We start from the raw sequence: 27014 nt of genomic DNA, 5'->3' as shown, positions 1-27014 counted from the left end.
CTAACCCCAACTGCGTCAATCGCCATCCTCGGTACCTCGCCCTGTCCTGTCCGGCCCATAGCGATAGAGCCTCTCTCCTCCGCGCCCGCGCGCCGTTGCGCTCGCTCACCATCTCCCTCCACCATGGGCGTCATCAAGAAGAAGACGGCCGTGCGCAGCACCGAGGGCGGCGTCAAGTACGTCTGCGACGTGTGTTCGGTTGACATCACCTCGACCGTGAGTCCTCTGCGGCGCGTTCCTCCCTTGCCACTCTGACCATCGCCCTCCAGGTCCGGATACGCTGCGCCAACGCGGCCTGCCACGACTACGATCTTTGCGTCCCGTGCTTCGCCGACGGCAAGTCCTCCCGCGACCATGACCCTAGGGCACATTCGTACCAGGTCATTGAACAACATTCCATACCCATCTTCACCGAGGACTGGGGCGCCGACGAGGAGCTGGCCTTGCTAGAAGGCGCCGAGACGTACGGCCTTGGCTCATGGGCCGACATCGCGGACCACATTGGCGGATACAGGACCAAGGATGAAGTCCGGGACCACTACATCAATACATACATTAATAGCTCCAAGTTCCCACTGCCCGAACACGCCAGCCCCGAAGACACGGAACTCAGTGACCGCATCCCGCGCGAGGAATTCCAACAGCGGAAAAAGCGCAGGATAGAGGAGCGCCGCGAGGCTGCCAAAAATGCGCCGCCAGCGACGCCAAAGCAAAAACCGACTGCAAGCGTGCCGGCATGCCACGAAGTACAGGGATTCATGCCCGGGCGTTTGGAGTTTGAGACGGAGTACTTCAACGAAGCCGAAGAGGCCGTCCAGCACATGCAATTCGACCCGGGAGATGGCATCAATCCAAGGACCGGAGAGCTGGAGCCGGAAATGGAACTCAAGATGACCATCATGGACATATACAATGCTCGCCTCACGCAACGCGTGGAACGGAAGAAGATTCTCTTTGAGCACAAGCTGCTCGAGTACCGCAAAAATTCAGCCTCGGAGAAGAAGCGGACCAAGGAGGAACGCGATCTGCTCAACAAAGCCAAGCCATTTGCCCGGATGATGAAGCACGAAGATTTCACCGAGTTTTGCAATGGTCTCGAATATGAGCACTGCCTGCGGCAAGCAATAGGTCAACTGCAGGACTGGCGAATGATGCAGGTCACGACCATCAAGGCGGGCGAAAAGTACGAGCAGGAAAAGCATCATCGGCTGGCCAGAGGGCCTCCAGTGGGCTCGTTTGACCGGTTGGCTGCGAATCGCATCAACAAGCCTGCGCCTCCAGCAGAGACAGCCGTGGCGACTGCACAACTAACGGCTCCGGACCTTGTGCTTCGGCCCGTCGACGGACAGCCGACGCCGCCGACTTCCGTGTCGTCGGCCGACAAGCCGATGACAAACGGAACGACAAACGGGGCCACCCCTCAACCGCAAAAGCAAAAGTTCCAGGTGCAGGCACTTCCAGGCCTCCCACCCATGAAGATCAACGACGAGAATGCCGCCGACCTGCATCTCTTACTTCCCGCAGAGCAGGAGCTGTGTTCGGTGCTACACATCAAGCCAAAACCGTATCTTGCAATCAAAGAAGCAATATTTGCCGAGGCTACCAAATCAGGAGGCATGATGAAGAAGAAGACGGCGAAAGAGCTGTGCAAGGTGGACGAGAAAAAGGTCAGCAAGCTCTATGATTTCTTTGTGCACAGCCGGTGGATTGGAAAGGCGTAGCACGCGTCTTTTGATTTCCCTTTTTGCACACAATGGGTCTCTGGATACCCTGGCGTTTTCAAGGATCATGGCAAGGGCGCCACACGCATGGAGGGCGGCAAAATGCTGTGCTCGTAGGTACTAGGTGGTGGTAGAAGCTGTTGGGCTGGGTTGTGCTGCCGCACCGCAAACGTTGATTTATCATTCAACACGAGTCAGAGATTTGTAAAGGGGACGTGTATTCATCTCGCCTGGCCTAATGAGGAAATTGGCAGTAGGCTCGGATCGCTTTGATCTCGACCAAGAACCAGGAAATGGGTGGGTGCTTTGGCCAATGGCTGTTTAATGTGCTGTAGAACGCGAGGGATGCCTGTTGATTGGTGCTGTGCCAGACGTCACGCTTGGTCCAACCATGGTCATGAGCGGAGACGAGTAAGCGAGGCTTGGGAGCAGAACTGGACAATCCTAAGCTGGAGGCAGATGAGGACTCTCTGCATTGACAAGTAATTAGCGGCGGGAGGTGTTCCAAGGAGTCTTTAGCTTGAGGGTATCTGGGATCACTTGTAGCATCCGAATGTTGTGGAGGAGGTGGAACAGAAAATTCATGAGCTCCGACTATCACGAGCGGAGATGACCAAAGGTCCAGTACTCTCAACGTCTTTCATCGCTTTCCATTGTCGAGGCAGCAGATCAGCCGCTGCGGCGCACTGGACATCGTCGATCGGGCCATGGCCATCATCTATCACAAAGGCCTGTGCTCTTACCCGGCCCGGGGTGTGAGGGCTAGATGAACTCGTGAAGCTTTTGGCTGCGGAGAAAGCTAGCTCCCCCAGACTTTTGCGTCGACGCGGGCGACTCGCCCAGCCTCGAAACAGCGTCGCCCAAACAGCTACCGTTTCCTATATCCGTCGAGCCTTGCCCTCGTACTTTCTCTCCCGCCCACCTCCCGCCTTTCAGCATGGGCCCTCCGTCTCCCTACACAGGCCCCACGCCTGTTCCTCCCGTGCTCGACACGACGCCTGCCCCTCCCTTTGGCGCCCATATCTACCAGCCGCCGCGGACATCTTCGGACCACTCGTCTTCAGCCGCAAGTTCGCGGAAGCGCTCGCGACTTGGCCCAGCAAACAAAGAGCCCCGCCACACCCCGCCCTGCTCCGCCACCGCGAACGGATGGTCAAACATATCAAAGGCCGAAGCCCTCTTGCGCTCCGAGGCGGCAAGCCCTGTGCCATTCGTTACGACAAGATATCGGTTGGCTGGCGGCCTCGACACTCCAGGCCTCGCTGCTGCTGCGTCTGACGTCGACGTTGATCTTCGCACCGAACCTTATGCAAACTTTCGCCGCAGATGGACTGTTAACGAAACCGAAGACGCGCCCCTCCGCCCTACAATCGCTACCGGTTCCAAAAGGCAGTCGCCGCCGAATATGAAGCCTCCCGGTCAGTGGCCGCAGTGTCTATGGTCCTTTGTGGGAGGTGTGGCGGGCAAGATGTGGGAGTTTGCGCGCACCAGCGCTTTCAAAGGCTTCTACGCGGGTGGTGGAAAAGGATACGAAATACCAAGCACCGGGCAACAGGCGAACGCCATGGAAGACGAAGCCAGAGGCTACACGACCGGCTTCTCAGCGTACGAGTCTTTCGATTTCAACGCAACCCCTATACCCGGCCAGTTTCCAATCGACGATCTTTGGGGACCCATCGAGTCGCCTTCTGAGCGGCCCGTCAAACGGCAGCACGTAGAATCTGGCTCTGGCTGGGTTCTGGTTGAAAGAAGAGACGCTCAATCCAGTCCAAGGCTTGCGACTAGGAGATTACCTGCCGGCACAGCAGCACCCCGCGTCACCACGTCACGTCCTGCTTACCGCCGCTCCGTTCCAGGTCGCCTCACATCTCCCACTGGCCCTGGATCTTCGTCATTGCGGTCGCCATCCTCGCTCTCTGCGCCGCGGTCGCCGATGCACTCGCGCCATGATTCTGCGACCAGTGGCAGCTCCCGCAGAAGCCCGGGATCTTTGCCCGTCGAGGTGCATGAGTATGAGTCGAGGAGGCGCAAGGAGGAGCGACAAGCCGATGCCTCGATACGCAAGATTAACGCTCAACTGAAGGCGATGATCAGAGAAGGACGGGAAGCCCTGGGCACCAGAGTGGAAATTGTGGACGACGTCGACACTGACATGGTCGATGAGGGCTACTCAGAAGGCTACTCACTCTTGAAATGAGTTTGACTTTCAGCGGGCAAGCTGACACGGCGAAGGAGAGATTGGGCGGCTTTTAATTTGGGGCTACTTTTTTTTCTTGTTCATTTTTTCCCCTTGGGCGGAATGGCGTTTGTGTTGGCTGATACCCTACAGACATTGCTTTTTTACTTTTTCCGGAAAAGGGACTGGGTGGTATACCAGCGGGCATGGAGTCACGGGCAAGATTGTTTTCAGCACGAAGAGCAAAAAGCATCCACTGCAGTCACTTACACAGACACAGACAGATGGTTGAATCGGCAAGAGCTAGCGCAAAGAGAGGATTGACATGTCTCACCCAACTGGAGGAGGCCTAGTGAACGGAGTCGTGTGGCACACACAGCCCTGAGACATGTCACAGATGCTTGGATGCTCTTTATCAGTTATCGAATTGAAGCAGACGAATACTTCCTGACTGGTGCCGTTCTGTTGATTGTGTTTGTTCCTAGGCCTTGGAAGAGCAGTGAGACAAGTGAGGCGCCACCTTGCACTGTGGTCATGCGAGCAAGTCGGCAGACGGCACGCTTGCATGCTTGGCCTGCAGGTTGCAAAGAGGCCGAGTGAAACATGCAGGCAGACAAGAGACAGACAGAGAAAGGCACAACCATCAATCTCTGGCTCGGACCGACGGGAGACGGCAATCCTGCGAGCCAAGGAATCCGGCAAGACTAAGGTACTGTGGTTGGCTCCAGTCGCAGACGTTTGCAAACCAAAGATGGAGCCCGTCATTGCTCAGGCCTCGGAGCGCTGCAGGTGGTGCAAGGATGGGGGAAGCAAACAGGGAGGGCCTTTTCTAAAAGCGTCATCATCCATTGCTTCGGCCGGCGGCACATGCCCTCCCTCTGTGGAGTGGGTGGGATGGCTGTGTGTTCCCCGCCCTGCTCCAGTCGACCGTTTATAGTCGACCATTCCTGCTCGTCCAGTTCATCGCTGCTGCTCGTGGCACCCGACCTGACGCCCTCACTCACTCTCTCTTTAGCATCACCATCATCATCACGACGCAAGGGCGGCCTCACCATTATCTTTCACTTCCGGGCAACCACTCGTCCCCACAGATCTAACGCCCTTCTCCACCGCCAAGTCGGCGCAAGGCTTTCCTTTATCAACCGCAACCTTGATTTGCTGCTTCTTTTTTCCCTTATTTTCTCTCCGCGCGGCTTTCTCCATGCTGTCTGTCCCCCGGCCTCTTGCTCCTCCCCACGTCCCTTCAGGATGACATGCAACATCACCGAGACGCCGCTCGACTTTGAGCCACTCCCTCTGTACCAACGCGATCCGGAGACGAGCTCCATCATCTCGTCGGCTCCCTCGTACAGGTCGGACGCGCCCACCTATCATTCCCGCTGCTCGACGCTGGTCGACTCTGCCGCCTCGCCTCCGCAGTACATCATCAGTACATCACTGCTCGACATCTCGGCCCCTCCGCGCCTGCGGCCAACGGCGTCCTCTCCCACCACCAATGCCAGCAGCAGAAACAATAACAATGTCCCTCCTGCCTCTGCGGAGCCCCCGCAAGACCCCACCGTCCCTAGGAGCCAAGGCCTGCCCGCGCCGCGCAGCTTCGCGCCGGGCTTCGAGTCGCGCAGCGCGCACTTCATCGAACCGAATCCGAGCAGCATCAACCACTGGAGCAGCATCCACAGCTCGCACGCGCGCCAGCAGTACCAGAACGTGGCGCGGCGCCGCGCCAGTCGCGCCGTGAGCATGCAGAGCGCGCAGCGCACCGTCGCGCTGTTCGAGCAGCACGGCGGCAGCAACAGCAACAACAGTGACGCACTCCGGACGCCGTCGCCGCCCGCTCTCGCCATGAGCTCGCCGTCGGCGGAAGCCCTGCGCCCCACGTCGCCAATGGTAGCAACGGCGCCGCCGTCGTCGTCGTCGACGTCACCGCCGCCACCTTCATTATCCCCCCCAGTCCCTACCACCACCACCACGGCCGCAAGCTCCATCCCCGCAGTCGCCTCGACGTCGCCTCCCCCTGCTCCCAGCAACGGCACTACTGCCACCACCACCTCCTCACCACCAAGCAGCGCAGCCCCCTCCCCCCTCGAAGACCCCTCGCTCGTCGGCGAAGCAGCCGCGCGCCGCGCGCGCCAGCAGCGACTCTACCGCGAGGCGTGCCGGCGCCACGAGCACGCCGAGCGCATGCAAGCCGAGGGCCGGGCGTGGGACTTCCTCTTCGCGCAGATGACGGACTGGGAGGACCGCGAGCGCAGCTGGGGCCACTTCCGCCATGAGGTCGACGCGCGCGGCTTCGGACTGGGCGGTGGCGGGACGGCGTTTGGCGGCCGCTTGCTCGGTAGCGGCAGTGCGGGCGCCGTCAGGTTCATGACGGGCGGTGCGGGCGCGATGCCGGCGGCTGGTGTTGCTGGGAGCGCTGGGGGGCGAGGCCACGGGCGCAGGTTTAGTGTTGGGGGGTGGCATTTTGGGGGGAGGAGCCGGTCCAGGGGCTTCTGAACGATGTAGGTAGGGGTTGAGCTGGGAGTGTGCTTCTGGTCGTTAGATTGTTGATCTGGACTGAACTGGCCATGTGCTGTTGATATGGGACTGGGCTGGCTTTGTAAATACGGTGTTTCCTTCTTGCTGCCTGCCTGTCTGGCGGGCTTTGGGCGTCGCGCTGGTAGAATCTCTGCATCATCAATGTCTCCTTCCGTTCGCATTGGAAATTGAAAAGCGTTCATATGCCGGTAATCAGTACATTTTTTTCTGTGTTCTCAGCTTACTGTAGGGTCCACCGACCACCACTGCCCATGACGTCGTCTGTCCGTCTTCCTTTCTGTCAAATCCTTAGATCGACCTGACGTCTCCATGCCATTTTGACCAGCATACCCATTTCCCCTTCCATGCTCAACGCCCATGACGCATCCAACCACGCCCACCTCACCACCCCTGCCTCTTCAAATGCTTAACCGTCTGCACCGTAGCCTTAAAGCCCTGCATGAAGCGGTTCCGCCAGCGGGCGCTGGCGAGGCGCTTGCGCTTCAAGCCGGGCCGCTCGTGGAACTTTTGCGAGTGGTACGCCTTGCGGATGCCGTTGGAGTTGACGCGCATGTCCATGCGGCGCAGGGCGCCGGGCAGGTCGGTGTCGTAGACGGCGACGGTGCGGCCGTACGAGGGCCCCAGGCGCGGCAGGTTGTCGACGTCGGGCGGCTCCATGAGCGAGTGCTTGACGTCGGCGGCCGCGGCGGCGGACGCGCCGCCTGCTGGGAATTTCCACGCGCCGCTGCGCGGAGGGAGCCCCTGCTTGCTCTCTAGGATCGTGTTTTTGAGCATCTCGCGTATGTTGACGTAGTTGGTTGGCTGCTTCGTGGAGGAGGAGGCGTGCTGGGCGGTCATGGCGGCGGCGTGCTGTGTCCCGGCGTCGTCCAGGCTGCTGCCCTTTTGTGCTTGGCTGCGAAGAAAGTCCAATGAAGAGGGTTTCGTTTGTTTGGTGTTGGTGTTGTTGTTGCTCCGGCTGCCGCTGGCTGTTGTTCTCTGCTTCGTCGTCTCGCCATTCACGCCGCTCCTGCCCAAGGTACTGTTCAAGATGTTGCCGAAGAGTGGGTTGGCGATCTTGCGGGTTTGTTGCGGTTGTTCTTGGCCAGACGGCGACTCGGAAGCTTTTGTGGAGTTCTGAGGCGGCGAATCGTCCTCTTTCGGGGCGTTTTTCTGTGGTCTCGAAGTCGAGCTCGAGAATGTGCGGCGGCTGGTTTCTGAAATATGTCTCGAGACGTTGCGGTTGGAGAGGAGTCTTGATCGTTGCTGGGTTGGCCGCGAGAAGGCGGAGAAGAGGTTGGTGGGATGCGAGCGCAGCAGCGCTTCTCCCACCCGTCGGACATCCATGGCGGGCTGGCAGAGCTTTAGGTTGCGTCTCGAATCGATGTCGGCGTGTCGCGTGCACTTCCGGCGTCAATTGACGGATGAGCTCGGGTTGGTGGTGAGCTGGGAAAATCGGCCAGGTCCACTGCCTGCGCTCCAGGTCCAGCAGCGGCTGTTCTTCGGCTGCGTGCGAGGCGGCCATTTGCATGAAAGTCGCTCCGCCGACGGGAGCAACGCGCCTCAACACCACGCTGCACAATCATCTTTACGCGCTCAATAGCTCCTCCGCCCTAGGCCTCGGCTGCTACCGCACATCCCCTCTCTCCTCGAAGAGCTTACCAATCTCTTCCCCTCCTCTCGCTCCGAATCAAATCCCGCGCAGCCACCGCAGACATGTACAACTACCGTACGTCGCAAAAGCTCACTAGCTCGCGTAACCTCCTTCCAATTCACTCTTGGCTAACGCTGCACAGCTGCGGGTCAATATGGCCGTCCTCCTGGTTACGCCAGCTATCCTCCAGCCGGATCGCCTCCGGGCATGGCCCCGCCGCCCGGCATGGGTGAGAAGCTCGCCGCCGTCCACACCGTCGACCCGACTGACTAGAAACAGGTGCACCGCCTGGCATGATGCCTCCCGGCATGAGCGCGCCGCCCGGCATGCAGCAATCGCAGTCTCCCCTTCCCGCACGGCCAGGAAACCTGCCTCCAAGCTTTGCGCCGCCCGCCGGCATGCCAAACATCAACTTCAACGCTCCCGTCATTCGCCTGGGTACAACGGGGCCCGGCGCAAAAGATGATCGCAAGGGCGGGTCTGAGCCGCAGTCGGCGGGCGGGCGGCGTCCGGGGCTCGGCGGCGACTACAGAGGCCTCGACTCTCAGCGCCAGCAACGCGAGTCGATTGTGCTCCAGCCGCCGACCAGGGAGGAGATTGCTCGCACCATCTTCGTCAGCAGCATCCCCGAGGCTGTGACCAACGACGATCTCGAGAGGATCCTGACTTGCGCTGGTAACCTGCGGCGCTGGGACAGGCCCGTCAACAGTGAAAACACATTTTGCAACTTTGGCTTTGCGGAGTACGAGGATGCGGAGAGCTTGGAGACGGCAGCTGCCATTCTGGAGGATGGCGTCCAGGTCCCGGCCAAGAAGCCTGAAAAGATCAAGGCGGAGGACGAGGAGCTGGAAATGGCACATCTTGCAGTAAGTGTGTCGCCTAAACCATGGCCAATCTAACTGTTATGTAGGTCAAAGTCGACAATGCTTCGCTCAAATATGCCGAGGAGTGGAAAGGGAAGCGTGATGAAGACGAGGCCGCATCTCAATTCCGCATCGACACAGCCAAGGAGGCACTGACGTCTGTCTTGGAGAGCCTCAAACGTCCTCGCGAAGCACCTATTCCCGACTCGGATGGTGACATCAAAATGGTCGGTTCCGAGACAAAAATCGACGGCGCAACTGGCGAGGTCGTCACCATTCCCCTTAGCGTGGAGGATGAGCTGTCAGACATTCCGCTTGAAATGCGCGAGACGGTCGCCGCAGAGATTGCCGCCTTTCGAGAGAGGAGTGTCCGCAAGGATCTTGAGACCTTGGAAGAGCAGGAACGTTCGGAGCGTCAAAGAAGCACAGGCAATCGCATCAACCGGCTGGCATCGCCCCCCGTCTCCGCCCCAAGTGGTCCTGGTGGTGGAGCTAATGGCATTCCACTTGGCCCAAGCAAGCGGGGGGTTGAAGGTGCTCCAAGCGGACCTAAGGGCTTTGGCAAGGAGCACAACGGCATCACGTTCGTGCAGGCACACGATTCTTGTCCATACGTCAACCGCTCGGACGAAGATGATTCGGCCAGTGATGAGGAGCTCGAGCGTCGTCGCCGCAGGAAGAAGGTAGACGAGGAAGAAAAGTCGTATCGTGAGGCTGAGCGTCGTTGGCTTAATAGGGAGCGGCAAAAGGGAGCTGCCATTGCCCGTCTCAAGCGGCTGGACGAAGAAGAAGAAGCCAGGGCTGGCGCCGACAAGGAGGACATGCGCAAGCGCCTGGCAGAGTGGGACGACGACGTGGAATCGTCCCGCCGCACCGAAGAGTACTACGCGGACCGCTCCGCCTGGATCCGCAACCGTGCCGCTTTCCGCCAGCGCGAGATGGCTGCCGACGATAAGGATCGCCAGGCCGAGGAGAGGGAACTGGCACGCGAGCGGGAGCAGGCCGAGCACACGCGCGGCGCAAACGAATCCCGTGCTCGCGACGAGGACTCGCCCAAGCCGGCCGCCATTACCCAGCCGCGGGAGCCTCAACGATTCAAAATCTCGCTGGGCGCCGCCGCCTCGCAGCGCAAGGAACAGGCACCGCGCAGGACGGCGGCCGAAGTCGAAGGGCTCCTGGAAGACGAGGAGGACGCGGCCAACGCCAACGCGGCGCCGCGCAAGCTCATCCCGCTCAGCTACGACAGCAGCGCCGCCGACACAGCAGGCATGTCGGCGGCGGAGCGCGAGGCGGCGGCGCGCCGGCTGGCCAGCGAGATTCCGACGGACAAGGAGGGCATCTGGAGCTGGAAAGTGCTGTGGGATTTCCTGGACGACTCGGCCATCACCGAGCAGATCCACCCGTTCCTGGGCAAGAAGGTCATGGAGGCGCTGGGCGTGCAGGAGGACATGGTGGTCGAGGTGATCGAGAACCACATTCGCAACAAGGGCGATCCGCAGGAGCTGGTCAATTCCATCTCGGAGGTGAGTTTGTTTCTATCTCGTTGTCCTCATCCTATGCTAACTTGGTTTTGCAGTTCCTCGAAGACGAAGCCGAGCCGCTGGTCAAGAAGGTGTACCGCATGGTCATCTACCTGACCGAGAGCGAAAAGCGCAACGTCGCTACATGAACCAAACAACCAACCCGTCTGGAGCCGTCAGTCACCCTCCCCGTCCGTACCTGCGATTTTCCTCCGAGGTGTTCGCCAATCATAGATATACCCCTTCTTCGTCGTTGTCCATCCTCCTCGTCGTCGTCCCCAGCCTTCCTCACATCCTTCTCTTGTGCATCCTTGTTGCATCCTGCCAGCGTGCGTGCGTCGTGCTGTGCATGGCTGGCAGGCACTCCCTCCCTCTCACTCTCCCTCTTACGATGCAGACTGCTGCTGGCCCGCTCTGGTCTGCTCTGGTATGAATGAGCGTATGAGCGCATGTGCCCCAAACCCCTCCCTCCCTCCATAGACAGAAAAAGTTTGAATGTCATTTGCATCTTGGGCTTTCTTTGGGTACTGAATGATGATGATAATGATGACGACGACGCATGTGTGCGTGCGGGGGTGAGCGAGGAGTTAGTGAAGGAGTGACTTAGTGAGGAGGCAGAAGAGAAGTGTGGAGCCAGCGGTCGAGAAGCTCTTGCTATGACGGTTCCTTTCTTTTTCCTGAGTTGTTTGTAGCGATGGACGTGTCTGCTATGTTGAGGAGTTGAGGCGTTCGTTCAGTAGTAGGCGGGGTAGGGAGGCAGGTAGACAGGCGTCTTTGATGGCGTCGTGGTGGGATGGCGTTTCTATTGATCTATCCGTGGTGGGGCTGGGGGGATAATGATGATGATGAGAGATGAGAGATAGGAGACGGCGTTGGTGAGAGTCCTGGCGCTGATGATGACGCTGATGATGAAATGGCTCGCTCTAAAAACAGAGAGAAGAGGAATAAAATAATGATGATTAGAGAAACAGAAAAACGACACGGCTCTAAAACAGACAGTCTCCAACAAATCCACACCTAACGCTCTAAAACATCTCAACAAGGAAGAGCAGGAGTAGTCGTACTATATAGGGCTGGCTAGGAATAGTAGTATGGATGTAGTTTATAGGGAGTCATGTAAGGAAGGGGTAAGAGTTGAGATATATCCTAAGAATTGAAAAAGTAACTATTTACTTCTTTTCTAATGTATCGTCTAGATTTAGTAATTCTCTATGTGCCTACTTACCTGCCCCCCCCTTAGTACTTAAACGGTGGACTATCTGCGTAGCTAGTAGTAGAAGAGGTAGAAGAGGAACATAGGGCTAGCTAGGGAAAAGGAAGGGGACAAGATATTAGGCAAGTAGTGAATGAGGTAGGTAGGCAGCAATACGTGCGGGGTCATGCATGACGTGCACCATAAAGGAGGTAAATAATGGAGTAGTTTTCTTCCTTGATTTGCTTTAGTATGTAACTTAAGGCTACTATCCTACTATCCCCTACTTTCACCCTCCCCCCCCCTGGCCCTTTCCCCTGCCCTTTCTCTCCCCATAGCTCACTCACCACCCCTCCCCATCAAAGGCCCCCACCTCCAACTCCCCACCCATGGCCAAACTCCTCAGCGTATCGGCGCCCAAGCTGCGTTTATTCAGCAGCGCCTTGCGTTTCCACTCGCGTTCCCTTCTTTCGCGGCGCTCGCGCACAAGCGCCCGGCCGACGGCTGCGGCTGTCGGCGTTGAAGATGGTGTCGTAGTGGTAGTGGTGTTAGCTGCTGTAGTGATAGTAGTGATGGTGCGAGGGGTGCTGGTGCTGGTACCGCCCGGGCTAATGACAGGAAAGAGTGACGATGACGATGACGAGGTCCACGAGCCACCACCACAGCCACCACCAATGCCGGCGCTCATCTCACGCAGGCCCATATCCACATCGCCATCGACATGGACACGAGCGCCGCCGCCACCATCACCGCCGCCAGCAACAGCCTCGCCAGCCACGACTGTCGACCGCCGGTACCCAGCCGGCCACGAGGGCACGGCATTGCGCGCGCCGCTGGCAGCCGTCGTGCGGCCGCGCATCGACACGTTGCGCCGCATGTGGCGCCAGATGGCGCGGGCCTCGTCAATGGGCGACGACGACGCCGAAGTAGCCGTCTTCGGCGAGTCGACGACGCTGGTCAACATCATGGCACCGTCGGCGCTGCTGTTGGCAAGGTTGAGGCCGCTGCCGCCGGGCGACCCAGACGCCACGAGCACAGCAGAAGCAGCGCCACGCGCCATGGCAGCAGAGCTTGGGAGCGGCGTGTCGATGAAGCGAGCGGTGGAGCAGGGCGAGGACGGCTGCGGGGGCTGTTTGGCTATAGACAGCAAAACGGGCGAGGCGGAGGAGGCGCGTTGGACGGTCTGGGGCGTCGGCGTGGGAGGCTTGCGCGCCGTGAAGCGCAGACTGTCGCGCGGAGAAAAGGAAAAGTGAGGATGCGACAGGTAGTGTCGAGGTTGATGGGCATCAATGTGCCGTGGAGTAGCGAGTCCCTCGGGGGTTGAGTGCTGCGATTGGGTTGGGGTGGATGGGCCGTTCCTGACACTCATGACGGACGGGACTGGTGTTTGTGCTTCCAGCTGGTGGAGCAGCTCTGTTCGCACGCGCTCAATGTAGCCGGAGCACGGTAGTGAGCAGCGCTTGTTTTCGTAAAAGGTTGCTAGAGTCTCCAGCGCAACCAGTGGCGGGTCTTGGGTTGCCACAAGGAAAACGAAGCGCTTGTAAAGTTCTGCTTCGGCTCTCAACGCGTAAAAAATGTCCTTTGGGGGCGAAATGCTCCATGACGAGAGCGGATTCGGCCTCTTGATCTGGCAACGGCTCTCCACCGTTATGAAGTTGTTTTCTGGAAAAAGTGATTGTCTGTAGTGAGCTTTCACGGTGAATAGTTTTGTCACGGTCTCGCCTAGGAGCAGCTCCAAGTCGGCAAAGGCGTCATCGACATTGCGAACCACACTTGCCGGCATCTTATGCGGAGGTAAGACTGCTGGAACCTTGACTCTCACCAGAGATGAGACCGTCTGTCCAGGGTTGAGAACCTCACAGGAAAGCGTACCAAGCATGCTCTCTACAGCACAGCCAGTGGATGACCTGATATCAAGCTGGAGGTCAGTGATGTGGCCAGGAGAATCTCCCATCCTCGCATAAGCGAGCACGTCGGTAACCTGTGCCGACAGATGGTCGCAATCTGTTTTAGCAACTCCAGTCTGGTCAAAGTTGAGGCGAAGAGCCAAAGGCAGTATCCCTTCATTGGAAGCAGGACACGTGGTCTGATGGTAGGGGATGGCCGCGGTACAGACGCAATGGAGTTTGGGTAGCTCGAGGACCTCATTGGCCAAGTCTTGCCCAATCATCCGCGGAGACAGGACAAAGACGTGGCTCCGCTCCCGCCGCAGAGGCTCAACGGACCTATCATTCGGCTCATTTAAAACTTTGATGGCCTCGAGTAGAGTTTCGCGCAGATCCGAAGAGGCCGGCGGAGGCTGCTCGGCCAAACTTTTGATGCTCGCAATTTCGTTCCTGATGGAAGCAAGGTTCGCTGGTCGAAGAGGATGGAGTAGGCAACCTGAGGGTTTTGCGACATTCGGGAAATGGCGACAGCTCGTGCAGAAGAGGGCGATCCGATCATCAGTTTCAGTGCTCAACTCGGCAATGTGGAGAGCCACGTCGCAGGCAATCTCGAGACACTCTGGAGAGGCGAATCGGCTTGACGAAAAGTAAGCCAAGTGTGAGTGGGGGTCATGATGTCAACATGGGGTTTTGACATACGAGTTGTCAAGAACCACCACGACATCCAAGCCGACTCCCAACACCTTGCTAGGCTCATCCCTCGACCTCACGACACCGCTCGCTTCGACGGCAACCCACATGACCCGCTCTTCATACAGACTCAAGGTTTCCAGTTCTGACATCACATTAAGATCAACGGTGAGGATCGGCGGTGCTCTGTTCGTGAAGCTTGTCTGTGGAGGAGTACGGGAGCCAGCGGTCAAGGGAGAGGGAGAGTGAGGCACGCCACCCGAAAAGGCACTGAGACTTGGGCGGACCTTGGGAGTAGAATGACTATTCGTCGTGTTCAGGGCACTCGGCAGCGTTAGCGTCGTTAAAGCAAGGTTGATGATGAGTCGGGGAGAAACATCTCCAGTGCGCGCCAAGGTCTCCAAACTCACGGAGACACTGTAAGCGAGACTTCTGAGCTTCTTGAACGAGGGTGAAGCGTAGATTTGCTCTTCATAGACAGCTTTCGGAATAGATTGCCGTCGGATTGGCCATTGCGCACCGGCGTCTGCAGGGAGGGTGTCTTGTTGTTTTGGATTGTACCCAACACCTTTGCAAGAACCTTTTTGGACGACCTCCGTTTAGGAACGCTTTGGGGAGCCGGGTTGAGAGACAAGCTGGCAGCAGACAAAGATTCCTGGGCGTCGTCTGACCGCAGGCTGTAAGAAGACGGAATCTTGGTCGAACACTTGTCAGCTTCGTCGAGAACCTGGTTGGCGCTGAAGCTCGAAGCAGACGATCTGTTTTCTCGTCTCTTTCGGACCTTGATCTCGCTGGTCGACCGAGCATTTGCGGGAAGCGGCATCGCAGATTTGGCGTTGGGCAGCATTTTGGGGGGGGGGGGCGCGGTTTACAAGCCGTCGTTGTCTTGGATCATGATTTGAGCAGTGACGGAATAACTTGGTCAGCGTCCGGGACTGGAAGGTGCGATCAAATTACCAGATAGAGGACTGGCAAGTGGGGCCTTCCAGTGTCATCAGACCCCGCGAATGGTTCTTGCCCTTTCGACTGGCACCATGCGGGGGAAGAAGGAGCCGGCGCATCTCATGGTTGAGGGCGACCTGAAGAGACTGCGCGCGCAAAGACCCAATCCACTACCAACAACGACAAGCTCTGTTGCAATTGCGCCTGTATTCTCCATTCTATCCAAGTTGATCAAGTTGGCTTCAATAAACGTGCTTTTGCTTTTTCAAACGTCTCCTTGTCGATTTGGGCAAAGCGCACCTACTCGCGTGAGCGTTTGCGCGGAGTGATTTTTGCATGGAGCAAACTCACCACATCGTCACCCTCAGCCCCGGCGCCATACAAGACCGAGTCCGAAGTGCTGCTTTGGATGCCCTTTTTAACTCTTTCCTCCCAGACGCCTTCCCAGTTCCATTCGCCGGGGCGGCGAGACCTGTCGGTCGGGGCAGAGCTGGGCTTGGTCATGGGTTGGAGCTCTCCGGCCAAGCGAGTTTCTCTGTATGAACGCCAAGCATGGTAAGCGCCGGGATTAGCGGCAGAGTCGGCCGTGACCGAATCCAGGATAGACTCGTCGGCAAACGAAGCTTGAATATACTTGAGCAACTTTGCTATGGGCGGAGGCTGGAAGTTTGCTGCCGCGTTGGGCTCACCGCCATTAGTGCCTGGAACTTGCAGTGTCGTGGTTCGAGTCGCACCGCGGTGGCTGCGCTCAAACCATTGGGGGAAACCATGTCTTAAACTGAAGCCTCCAGGCGGCAGTCGGTCCTCGTCGGTAGCACTGACAGTGTCGCCGGTGGCCGAGCCGGTCGTATAAGTATACGTGGTGAGAGGCGTGACCAACGGATGAAAGACATCGGTGGAGAAGGTTACGAGCGGAGGCACGGCGGGATAGGCAGATGGAAAAGAAATCTGAAGTCGAAGGATGGCGGGTGCATACGGGCCTTGAAACGGCGGGCCAACGTCAGCTGAGCGCAGTGAAGGGGAAGGGAAGGGCGCAAAAGTCAAAAGGTTCCCATTGATGGTGTTTCAAAGCGTATGGAAAAGTCAGTCGTCGAACAGCGCACCTTTTCGGACAAACAAGACTCCAGTCCACAGCGAGGGGTCGCCAGGGGTAATGCTCACGTAGACGCCGTCAGGGCAGCCGTGACGCAGGCTCGCGCTGTTTCAACGAGGTTAGGAGGGGGGGGGGGGGGGGGGGGAGGAAGCGGCCCGACGAGGGGACAGACGGACGTACAATTCTACGAGCAGGCTCTGCTTCTGGAGAGCGGGCAGACCCAAGAACGGCATGGCGACCAGGAAGCGGAGGAGCTTGTTGTCGGCGGCGAGTCGTTGATGTGCCGGGAAACGGTGGGGACAACAAGAAGCGTGGGTGGTTCCTTCCTTGGATCGATCGCCGCATCACGTGGGCGTGACTAAGCGGCGAACCGAGGGGACTGACCTTTGACAGCTACTGTAGTTACTGTGGGAGTAGGTGGAGGGAACGAGAAGCGCATCTCGAAGCTCGAAGCAGCCCGGGTCCAAGGATGATGGTGGGATGAGAGACATGGTTTGGGCTCAGGCGGCTGCATCCCGCTCCCCCGTTCGTACCAGAGTTCCAGGGCGAAGCGTCTGGAAAACCTGGCTCATTGATGGTTTGGTCAAGGATGGGTCGGGTGGAGGTCACGGAATGCCGGATCTCAGCTACCTTACCTTAGTCTAGTGAGCGATCGGCCCGGACGCCAAGAGGGGCCACTTGCAGTCGCAGTCACGGCACACAGCCACAAAAACAAAGCAGCATCACAAATGACGAGAGAAGAACAAAGGCGCAAAAGAAACGTCGATGCCGTTGGAATCGCAGAAAGAAAGCAATCACATCTCAACGTTCGTTTGCCGACATCTTCACCCACCCGACCGCACTCTCCTGAGCGGAACGGTCGGCAAAAATGTCACACATCAGGCCAAGCAAGCAGAGAAAGGAACCAAACCTCAGGGACTCGCCATCCCTGCCATGCCGGCCGAGTCACGCCAGACAGAGCTCGGGATTTATGCTTTTTCACCTCTGGTTCCCTCTTTTTCATTCTTTTCGTTTCAAACGGCCCAGAGAGTGTTTTTTTTTTTTTTTTCTCTCTCTCTCTTTCTGATGGTCACCCGCGCGGCGAGCAGCAGCAACAATAAGCACAGCACAGCACAGCACCACATCACAGCCAGCACAGCGCACATGCGTGTCCGTTGGGGGATTGGGTAGTGGTACGGAGCGCCTGGGTCCAGTCAACGGGCGCCACACCAGCAGCGTCGGCAGAGAGTCATGAGTGTCAAGCGGTGAGTATGCTGTGAGAGTGGGTGGCAACTAAAATTATATGGGCGATCCACGAGAGCGGGCACTGCAGCGTCGAGGACCAAGAACCGGGAACGGCAATGAGACGAGAGCTCCCCGCGGACCGGGGTAGTGTGCAGCGGGAAACGGGTGGTACAGGACGCGCTGGCACCACACGAGCCGTCGTTTTCGACTCACAGAGCACTGTGGCGTCGCACATTGAGAGAGGACGTGTGATGGGATTCGCGTCGAGAGGGGCCGGTGTTCGCTTATCGTTTCAGTGGAGCAGGCAGTCATGACGTCGGCTTGGGAGGGCCATGGATGGTTACCCCGGAATCAGCGAGCAGCAACTACTGAATTGTTGCAAGTGACACGGATTGAGAAAAAAGTCGATTTGATGCGCGATGCGATGCGATGCAATATGCGAGAGGTGCAGCGAGCGACTGGGGGCGCGATGGAGCGAGCGAGCGAGGACGGTTCCTTGCCTCCCCTCCCGTACCGGCGCATCCACGTCGTTTGACGGAATATTCGGCTGGCTTACCCAGCTGTCGTTCCCCGCGCCAATCACAGCCAGCGGCCAATGGGATGGCGGCCCTGGCCACCGCTCGCCAGCTTCGTCCCGCCGGGGCTGCGGTCCACTCGGTCCCCATCTCCAGGCACCCCAACTCGATGCTTCATCGTCAGAAGCCCATCAGCACCGCAGCCTCAATCCTCGTTTCATCATCTGACTGTAACCACGATTCGATCCAAGCCCGCGCTCCCTCACCACCTCACTCACCACAGACGTCGGGTCGTCACACCCGCCGGAGAAACAATCCTCCTCCTCCCCCCCCATCACCAGAAGGAAGGAAGGAAGAAAAAAAAAAAAAAAAAAAAAAGCAAAATACATGTAATTGACCGCCTCTCCTGCAATCTTGAAACCGTCCCAGGCTTTGACCCTCTACACATCTAAGAATGGGATTGTCGCAGCCGCCGCCATGCCTCTGCTGCTCCACTTACCGCCTGGCCGCTAGACTACGCTCGACTCGCCCGTGGCCGACCGCTGAGAAGAGTGCACGAGACGGCCACGCACGCAAAAGCAAACACGAGTCGTCGCCATGGTTGGCCGGCTGAGGGGAGGGGAACGGCGGAGCGGAGCCAACGGGCGAAGCGACCGACCAAGCAACGCCCGGCCCCAGCAAAGCAAGCAACCAAAGAAAGCAGCAAATGAAAACGTCGGTCGTGAACCCAGAGACAAGCAAGCATCCAGCCAGCGAGCAGGCAAGCAAGCAAGCAAGCAGGAAAGCAAGCAGCACAGCGCAGCGCCAACCAGCCTGCGACACAGACACAGCATAATCGAACGAAAGGGCCGGGTCCCGAGTTTATACCTACATTACCTACCGTCGAGGCAAGGTACAGACGGCCGTTCCGCGAGCCGCAAACCCGCCCGGTCGCTAGCCTGACCCCTGTCCGACTCTTGGGCCCGCGAAAGGGGGCAACAACGGCGCGTCTGGCACCACGGCACGCCTGCAACCAATGCATCCCAGCACCACCTGCACTGCACCCGCTGCACCTCTGGGCCCGATAACTCGGCCCTGCGGCCACAAGCGCTGATCTCGGTGTATATGTCATTGTTGTGTACCTGTCTGCCACTCGGGCTTGCGTAGCGTAGCGTTGCGCCTGCGCTGCGCTGCGCTGCGCCTGCGCCCTCGCTTCTGCCTCTCCCTCGTCCCTCCCCCCTCTCTCAGCCCTCAGGGGGGGCTTTGGCCAAGGCCGCAAATCCTCTTTTTTTTTTTTTTCCTTTCTTGTTCTCTTGTTTTTTATTTTTCGCCTGTGCGCCTCTTTGGGCAGCATAGCACCGGATCTGACCTTCCACCACTTCATGACCGTGGACCCATCCACTCGCCGACATGGGGGTAGCCCTGCCAGCGAAGCTTGCGCCTACCATCACCGCCTCTTTTTCTCTGCCCTGCCCGTCTCTCAGACCTATATCAGACCTGGCCCCTCCGCTGCTTGCCTTTCCTGTTGCATCTACCAACACACGGGGCACCAACACACTTCCCCGGCCGCAAAGTCACCCACATCCTTGTCCAGACATCCCTGGTGCTCTCTGCCCTACGCCTAGCAAATCTAATCGCGTCCGGAAGCCACAACTTGACGCGCACATATAACCATCCTTCCTCCTGCTCTCACACCGTTCCTTCACGTTTGATCTTTTATCCTCACCACTTGGCTCTTTTATACCCCTCTCCGCCAAACATTCCCTCTTTCGTCTTGCTGGACCCTACAGCCTTTTCTCATCCACCTCCCCCTCCCTTCCTCTCTCCTCACACCCTCCAATCCTCCACACATCACAATGAGCTTCCAAGCTCTCCGCCGGCGGGCCTCCCACACGCCCGAGAAGACGCCCTTTCCGACGCGCCAGCTTTTTGTCCTGGGTAAGCTTCTTCCACGGCGGCGCACTGCAAAGGGAAGAAAACTAATCACCTCCCCCATAGCATGTTGCCGAATCGCAGAACCCATCGCCTTCATGTCAATTTTCCCCTACATTTACTACATGATCATCTCGTTTGAAATCACCAACGATGAGAAGCAAATCGCCATGTACGCAGGCATGGTCACGTCGGCCTTCGCCTTTGCCGAGTTCCTGACGGGCATCATGTGGGGACACATCAGCGACAGGGTTGGAAGAAAGCCAATCCTCCTGCTCGGCCTGGCTGGCACGGGGCTGAGCATGCTCATGTTTGGCTTCGCGAAAAACCTGCCCATGGCCATGCTGGCACGGGCCCTGGGCGGTCTGCTCAACGGGTAAGTGGTGATTTCGGCCGCGGCGGCAAAGGGGGGAACGGACTGCTAACGCGCGGCTCTCTTAGCAACATGGGCGTTCTTCAGACGACAGTCGCCGAGGTGGTGACGGTCGAGTCTCACCAACGTGAGTGCAATCCGCGTCATCGGGCGTGTTGACCTCCAAGCGGTACCTTGCTGATGTTGAAACGCAGATCACGCATATGCTATCATGCCGTTCGTTTGGTGTCTAGGGTGAGTCCGATGAGCCGCCGAGGCGGCAAGTCATTGTTGAGCTCAGCTAAAGATTTACCTGTAGCTCCATCATTGGGTCCGGTCTTGGCGGCACTCTTGCCGAGCCCGTCAAGGGGTACCCTTCCGTCTTCAGCCCCGGATCCCTGTTCGACAAGTTCCCGTACCTGCTCCCAAACCTCTTTTGTACCGCCATCGTGTGCTTCAGCTTAATCATCGGCATCCTGTTCCTGGAAGAGACGCACGAGGACAAGAAGTACCGCAAGGACTACGGCGCCGCCTGCGGCCGCTGGATCCTGCGCAAGCTCCGTGGCCGTGAGGACGACGAAATGGTCCTGGCCGCCAAGGCTGGCTACATTGAGCAGACCTGCTACCTGCTGGCCGACGAGTCGGACGACGAGCAGCCGCCCGGCTACCAATCGACAGAGGGATCGCCTCGTCTGACCAGCGCGACAGCAGCCGCCATTCGCACACCGCCACGCAGTGTCAACGTCAAGACTTCCCGCTTCGGCGTGGACCCCCAGATCGTCCTCAACATTGTCGGTCTCGGCGTCCTCGCATTGTAAGCCCATCCCCTTGGAGACTCTGCCCTTCTCAAGCTAACGACGCATCAACAGCCACACCATTTCGTTTGAGCAGCTCTTGCCCGTCCTGATGAGTCTGCCCGAGTCGACCCAGCCGGCCCAGCTCCCGTTCAAGTTCATGGGAGGTTTCGGACTCCAGGCCAAGTCGATCGGCTTCATCCTCTCGGCTCAAGGCTTCCTCCAAATGATTGCTCAAATCTTCGTCTTCCCCTACGTCTGTGGAAAACTGGGACCTCTCCGGACGTTTCGCCTCACCGTCATGACGTACCCGCTGCTCTACACGCTCACGCCGTACCTCACGCTCATGCCCGAGTCGATGCGCATGGGAGGAGTGCTCCTGGTGCTCGTCTGGAAGGTGGCCGCACAAGCCATGACGTACCCGGCGCTCTCGATCATGCTGGCCAACATTGCACCGTCGAGAAAGGTGCTCGGCAAGCTGAACGGCACGGCGGCATCTTCCGCCAGCCTGTGCCGCGGATTCGGCCCAACGGTCATGGGCAGCATCCAGTCGGCTGGCCTCACCCGCGGGTGCTCGGGACTGGCGTGGTGGGCGTGTGCGCTGGTGGCCATTGTTGGCGCGGCGGAGAGCTCGTGGATGCGCCAGCCCAGGCCTCGCTTCTCTGAGAAGAGTGCGGCCGAGGAAGTCAGCGAATACGAGCACGACGAGGAGAGCGCTCTGGGCGAGCCCCTGCTCAAGACGGTGTCGTACTCTGGCGACAAGGCCGATGAGGACGACGTGTCGGGGGCTTGCAAAGAGCGCTACTAGCAGTCGACGGGCAGCTTTGGCCAACTTCAAGTCATTCATTCATTGGCTACCCAGCGTCTTTCTAATTGGAACAGGAGGGGGGAACATGGCACAGGTGCTACGCGTCCAACCCGAGGGGGAAAAAAGGCTATTCGTTTGGAGTTTGGGGACAAGAGAAACATGATACCAAGCGGTCGGGCGCGGCTGCTACGAAAACTTGCTTTTTAATTTTTTATCCCAGGCTGGATTGAGGAGGAGGACGAGGACGAGGACGAGGAAGAGAAGGAGCAGAGGCGGAGTGCATTTATCTTCTCCCTCTTGGATGAGAGGTCTTTTCTTCTTCTTTTCATTTTTCCTTTTCGTTTTTCCTTCGTCACAGCAAACCAGCATCATTGGGCGGCGTTTTGGGCGACTTGACATTTAGATAGAGGTGGGAATTGGGGAAAGTTGTGAGCAGCAACAGCTCTTTCTTTGTCTTGCAGGCAGGCATCTTGGAAGGATAAGGTATATGGACGGAACGGGACCGGGATGGGTTGGATGGGACAGGATAGGAACGGACAGGACAGGACAGGACAGGGCTGGACTGGTCAGGTCGGGTCAGGTCAGGCGTTTTCAGCGGAGCGATTGTTCCTTTTCCCTAGGTACCTACCAACAAGAAGCATTTTGCCTTTTTAGGTTTTGACATCAAACGCAGAGGGCGAGTTTGATTCGTGGCATCCGGGCGTCGTCTACTCTACCTGGGGCCGACCAAGGACGGCAGGCAGCAGGCGGTGTGTCGCAAGTTGGGTTTGGCGGCGGTTACGCCATGGTGCATGGGAGCGACGGGAGGGCAGTGAAGTTGAGTTGAGGTGATCGGCCAGGAGAAGTCGACGGTCGGGCCGATGGAAAAGGTTGACGCGCTTCTCGAAGGTCGAAGGTCCAAGGCCCACCGCTAAGCCCAAGCTTTCTCCGACTCAGCCTGGCGACAATTACAACAACACGACCCTGCCACCGACACCGACTCCCTCTCGACCCCGACGCGACTCTCTGGGACTGCAGCTTGGTCCCTGGCCAGCGCGCACTGAGCCGAGACATGCCCCATGACGCCAAAGGCACCATCATCCTCGACGACTGACGACAAGGACAAGCCTCAAACGCCAGAGGCACCACCATCGTCGCCGCCCGTCGCCCCGCCACATGTAGTGTCCACGCTAGAGCCCGCAAGCGCCCAACATGCGACGCCCAGCAGCAGCGCTGCCGCCGACGTCGCCAGTGCCAGTGCCAGCGTCTCCGCCTCCGCGCCTAGGAAAACCGGCAGCCCAATGCCGCCGCCGCCGCCGCCGCCGACGTCTTCGTCCTCTCCAGCTGTCTCGTCCTTTCGGAACGTCAGCGCCTGCAACCGCTGTCGCCTGCGCAAGAACCGCTGTGACCAGCGCCTGCCCGCCTGCGCCAGCTGCGAAAAGGCCCGCGTCAAGTGCGTCGGCTACGATCCGATAACCAAGCAGGAGATACCGCGAAGGTGCGTCGATATATCATCCATCAGTACAGACACTAGACTCCTTTCCGTGCGCCTCCCGCTGCCCTGCAATGCGCCTAGGGCTGCAGGGCAGGGTACGGCCCGCTGCGTCGACGCGCCTTCGCCCAGCCCGCCTCTCTCTTTGGATTTCCTTTCTCTTTGCATGCTGCGCTGCGCTGCGCTGCGCTGCTCCCTCGTGTGGAATCATCAATCCATCCATCGCGCCCACTCGCCCGGTCCCTTGCTGATGCTTCTTTTTGCTTGTCGTGCTACAGCTACGTGTATTACCTCGAGAGCAGGATCGCTTACCTCCACTCTCTCCTGCGAGACCACGACATTCCATTTGCACCCCCGGAGCACTTTGCCCTCAGCTACAAGCCCCCCAACGGTCACGCCATCTTCTCCGTCGAGAAGCAGGCCCAAGCCGCCGCCGCCGAAGATCAACAACATCACAGCCCTCATGTCTCCACTACTGCCTCCCCCAACCCCGATGCCGCCCCCGACGCGGATGCCAACAGGCGCAAGGAACAACGGTACGACGACACCATCAACAAGATGGTGTCCAACATTGGCATGGTCTCGGTTCAGGGCGCCTCCGATCCTCGCTACCTGGGCTCGACTTCGGGCATATCCTTTGCGCGCGTCGTCTTCGCCGCCGTCAAGAGCTCCGTGTCGGGGGGAGGTGCGTCTGAGAAGAGCAAGCCGCTCCCGGGCGCGGCCGTGGGAAATGTGGGCACGTCGATGAGGGACTCGTTTTTTGGCTTGCACACCAAGCCCACCATCAGGCAAGCCCCGTTCCCCGAGAGGGAGCTGGCGTGTAGGCTGGTAGAGCTGTACTTTGAGCATGCTAACCCGCAAGTGCCCATATTGCATCGTGGCGAATACATGGCCATGTTTGACCGCGTCCTGGCAACCGACCCGAAGGAGCGCACCAGTCGCGAACTCTACATGCTTAATATTGTCTTTGCCATTGGCGCGGGTATCATCCTGGACAGCTCCGACTCGCACGACCGCAAGAAGAGCTCCAAGGAAAATCCAGAGTCGCCGCCACCGGGCAAGAGGCGACGCCTGTCGTCCATCCAGCAGCAACCCGAAGAGTACCACGCCTCTGCCATTGTGCATCTGGAGAGCTTCCTGGGCTCGTCTCCCGCAGTAGATCGACCCGATGGCTTTGGCGGGGGTCTCGAGGAGCTGCAGGCCGTGCTGTTGCTCGCCGGCTTTGCGCTGCTCAGGCCAATCGCGCCGGGCCTGTGGTATATTGTCGGAGTTGCGGTGCGGCTAGGCGTCGACCTGGGCCTCCATTACGAGGACGGCGTAGGCATAGACGGGGCGACGGGCGAGGAGGCACGTACGCCTGACCACCCCGAAGACACGCACACTAACATGGATCGTGACGAGCAGCTCGACCCCAAGGAGCGCGGACGCCGACAGTGGGTGCGCGACCTGCGTCGGCGCCTCTGGTGGTGCGTGTACTCACTGGACAGGCTCGTCAGCACCTGCGTAGGGCGGCCCTTTGGCATTTCGGACGAGGTCATCACGACGGAATTCCCGTCGTCGCTAGACGACCGCTTCATTACCAAAGAGGGCTTCGTGACGCCGGCTGGTGGCAGCAGCAGTGCAGCGGGCGGCCAACCCACTTACAAATCCGTTTCGTACCACTACTTTCGCTTCCGCATGATGCAGTCGGAGATACTCCAGGTGCTGCAGTCGCGACAGGCTCAGCAGGTGCGCAGCCACAGCGGCGGCGGCGGCGGCTTCTTGCACGCAGACTTGCCGAACCCCTTTCTCACGCGCTTCGGCGACTCGTTCGCGGCGTGGCGGCGCGACATTGACCGGCGGCTGTACGAGTGGAAGGAGAGCGCGCCGACGCAGCTCGACACGGGCGTGCAGTTTTCGCCGCTCTTCTTCGAGCTCAACTACTGGCAGGCCGTCATCATGCTGTACCGGCCCAGCCTGACGGTGCCGGGCCCGCTGGCCGACGAGCTCATCAAGAGCACGCCGGCGGCGGCGGCGGCGGCAGGCGATGACGAGGTTGGCGGCAACAGCCCCAGCGTGCTCACCAACAATAGCTTCGACGAGCTGCGCGAGGATGACGACTTTGTCTTTCTCAAGGTCGCCGAGGCGGGCCAGATGACGCTCAAGTTGTATAGGCAGCTGCATCGCGTGCACTTGGTGAACTACACGTACCTGGCGACGCACCACTTGTTCATGGCCGGTAAGTCAGTCAGTCGTGAGCCGGACGTCATCTAGACTCCCCAATCCCGGGCGTTCGCTCCCTCTTCAAGCGATGAGACAAATTCCCTAGCCCCTTCCTTCCCCTGAACCAACCAGTCTCAGCATCTAACGCGGGCGCGTCCATCACCACAGGCATATCGTTCCTCTACGCGCTGTGGCACTCGCCGCTCGTGCGCAGCCACCTGTCGCTCGACGACGTCGACTTCACCGTGCTGGCCGCCACGTCGGTGCTCGGCGACCTGACGGACAAGTGCCCGCCGGCCGAGGCGTGTCGCGACGCCTTTGACCGCATGAGCAAGGCCACCATCCAGATGTGCATGTCGACGACTGGCTTTGGCCGCCAGGCGCTGCTGCACGTCGCGCCGCGCTTGTCGTCGAGAGAGCTGGGAGGAGGTAGGTCGGCGGCGTATGCGGGGATGGCGGGAGAGCTTCAGGGGCAGCAGCAGCGCACGAAGCATGAGTTTGGGGGGCAGAATCAGCAGCAGCAGCAGCAGCACCGTACGCCGTCGATGGAACAGCACATGGCGTATCAACAACCCCATCAGAACGCAGGCTATTTCCCTCAGCACCGTGGCGCGCCGCCGCCGCAGCAGCAGCAGCAGCAGCCGTTCCACCCTCCACCATCTTCCTCACACTACACCAACTACAGCAACAGCAACAACAACAACAATAGCGCGCATCATCATGCCCACTCCTCCTCCTCCTCCGCCGCCGTCCCCCCTCCCACTCGCCCCACCAACAAGCGCCCCTACCCGCGCTTCGACATGAACCTGCGCGACCTGTTCGATCCAGCCGACGGCGCCGACGCAGGCGCCGACGACCCGGCGGCCAACGCGCTGCTCCTGCGTCGCCCCAGCCTCAATCTGGGCCTCGACGCGCTGCTGCCCGGCGGCGCTGCTGCGGGCGTTGCGATGTGGCGGCAGCAGCAGCATGAGCAAGGCGTCAAACGGGAGGACGGAAGAGTGGGTGGAGATGCGGGGGCTGGCGCCGACGACGACGGCGACGACGGCGACGACGGCGACGACGGCGGCGAAGGAGAAGAAAGAGGAGAAGAGGGACAGGGCGGCGCGCACTGGCAACAACATCAGCATCACCACCACACCGACTTCCCCAATATCCTCGACCTCGGCTTCGGCGTGCAGTTATCCGAACTCCCCGACTTTGGGTCGGCTGATCATGCGTCTGCCGGGGCGTCGGCGCAGCAACAAGAGCAACAACAAGCGCAACAGCAGTATGTAGACGGCGGTGTTGCTGATGCGGCGTTTGGCGGCGCGTTTGGCGGGCATGATTGGAGTGATGGCATTGCGTTGGATTTGTTTGATGCGTTTTTCTTCGGGGGTGGGGGTGGGGCGAGTGGGGGGAATGGGGCGAGTGGGTGAGGTGGGCGTGGGGATAAGGGGCTAAGGGGGTGTTTGGGTATTTGTACATACGTGCTTGCTACATGCATGCATGC

The 27014-nt window shown here is 59.2% G+C and overlaps 10 protein-coding genes across 10 annotated transcripts; 6 read left to right on the top strand and 4 right to left on the bottom strand.

The window, feature by feature from the left end:
- Window positions 1–123: 123 nt before the first annotated feature.
- On the top strand, window positions 124–1883 carry J3D65DRAFT_693443 (uncharacterized protein; the record flags this gene model as incomplete). The annotated part of the gene is made up of 2 exons (XM_066803961.1): window positions 124–189; window positions 270–1883. The coding sequence occupies 2 exons, from the start codon at window positions 124–126 to the stop codon at window positions 1719–1721; spliced, it is 1518 nt and encodes a 505-aa protein (XP_066657027.1). The 3' UTR covers window positions 1722–1883.
- Window positions 1884–2432: 549 nt separating this feature from the next.
- Window positions 2433–4072, top strand: J3D65DRAFT_293958 (uncharacterized protein). Its single transcript, XM_066795166.1, has one exon. The coding sequence runs from the start codon at window positions 2659–2661 to the stop codon at window positions 3916–3918; it is 1260 nt and encodes a 419-aa protein (XP_066657026.1). The 5' UTR covers window positions 2433–2658; the 3' UTR covers window positions 3919–4072.
- Window positions 4073–4526: 454 nt separating this feature from the next.
- On the top strand, window positions 4527–6698 carry J3D65DRAFT_619704 (uncharacterized protein). Its single transcript, XM_066799783.1, has one exon. It carries the CDS (start codon window positions 4765–4767, stop codon window positions 6388–6390), a length of 1626 nt encoding a protein of 541 aa, XP_066657025.1. The 5' UTR covers window positions 4527–4764; the 3' UTR covers window positions 6391–6698.
- Window positions 6608–7977, bottom strand: J3D65DRAFT_619703 (mitochondrial 37S ribosomal protein bS21m). The gene has a single exon (XM_066799782.1). The coding sequence runs from the start codon at window positions 7753–7755 to the stop codon at window positions 6814–6816; it is 942 nt and encodes a 313-aa protein (XP_066657024.1). The 5' UTR covers window positions 7756–7977; the 3' UTR covers window positions 6608–6813.
- Window positions 7978–8124: 147 nt separating this feature from the next.
- Window positions 8125–10594, top strand: J3D65DRAFT_666443 (uncharacterized protein; the record flags this gene model as incomplete). The annotated part of the gene is made up of 5 exons (XM_066802923.1): window positions 8125–8137; window positions 8205–8291; window positions 8342–8928; window positions 8973–10448; window positions 10502–10594. 5 exons carry the CDS (start codon window positions 8125–8127, stop codon window positions 10592–10594), a joined length of 2256 nt encoding a protein of 751 aa, XP_066657023.1.
- Window positions 10595–11980: 1386 nt separating this feature from the next.
- Window positions 11981–13420, bottom strand: J3D65DRAFT_601797 (uncharacterized protein; the record flags this gene model as incomplete). Its single annotated transcript, XM_066798060.1, has 1 exon — window positions 11981–13420. One exon carries the CDS (start codon window positions 13418–13420, stop codon window positions 11981–11983), a length of 1440 nt encoding a protein of 479 aa, XP_066657022.1.
- Window positions 13421–15223: 1803 nt separating this feature from the next.
- On the bottom strand, window positions 15224–16747 carry J3D65DRAFT_293770 (ubiquitin-conjugating enzyme/RWD-like protein). The gene is made up of 4 exons (XM_066795165.1): window positions 16429–16747; window positions 16259–16353; window positions 15507–16135; window positions 15224–15455 (listed from the first exon to the last, which is right to left on the bottom strand). Exons 1-4 carry the CDS (start codon window positions 16479–16481, stop codon window positions 15387–15389), a joined length of 846 nt encoding a protein of 281 aa, XP_066657021.1. The 5' UTR covers window positions 16482–16747; the 3' UTR covers window positions 15224–15386.
- Window positions 16748–18418: 1671 nt separating this feature from the next.
- J3D65DRAFT_619691 (uncharacterized protein) lies at window positions 18419–19029 on the bottom strand. Its single transcript, XM_066799781.1, has one exon. The coding sequence runs from the start codon at window positions 19006–19008 to the stop codon at window positions 18502–18504; it is 507 nt and encodes a 168-aa protein (XP_066657020.1). The 5' UTR covers window positions 19009–19029; the 3' UTR covers window positions 18419–18501.
- A 557-nt stretch (window positions 19030–19586) lies between these two features.
- On the top strand, window positions 19587–21945 carry J3D65DRAFT_293647 (major facilitator superfamily domain-containing protein). Its single transcript, XM_066795164.1, has 6 exons — window positions 19587–19904; window positions 19965–20274; window positions 20340–20398; window positions 20466–20505; window positions 20570–21064; window positions 21120–21945. Exons 1-6 carry the CDS (start codon window positions 19823–19825, stop codon window positions 21850–21852), a joined length of 1719 nt encoding a protein of 572 aa, XP_066657019.1. The 5' UTR covers window positions 19587–19822; the 3' UTR covers window positions 21853–21945.
- Window positions 21946–23132: 1187 nt separating this feature from the next.
- Window positions 23133–26940, top strand: J3D65DRAFT_549972 (fungal-specific transcription factor domain-containing protein; the record flags this gene model as incomplete). The annotated part of the gene is made up of 5 exons (XM_066796977.1): window positions 23133–23329; window positions 23602–23714; window positions 23766–25541; window positions 25694–26407; window positions 26801–26940. The coding sequence occupies 5 exons, from the start codon at window positions 23133–23135 to the stop codon at window positions 26938–26940; spliced, it is 2940 nt and encodes a 979-aa protein (XP_066657018.1).
- Window positions 26941–27014: the final 74 nt, after the last annotated feature.

The sequence above is a fragment of the Phyllosticta citribraziliensis genome (assembly GCF_038025025.1).
Source record: "Phyllosticta citribraziliensis strain CPC 17464 chromosome Unknown J3D65scaffold_4, whole genome shotgun sequence".
NCBI lineage: Eukaryota > Fungi > Ascomycota > Dothideomycetes > Botryosphaeriales > Phyllostictaceae > Phyllosticta > Phyllosticta citribraziliensis.
This window is presented reverse-complemented; position numbering and strand designations above follow the sequence as displayed.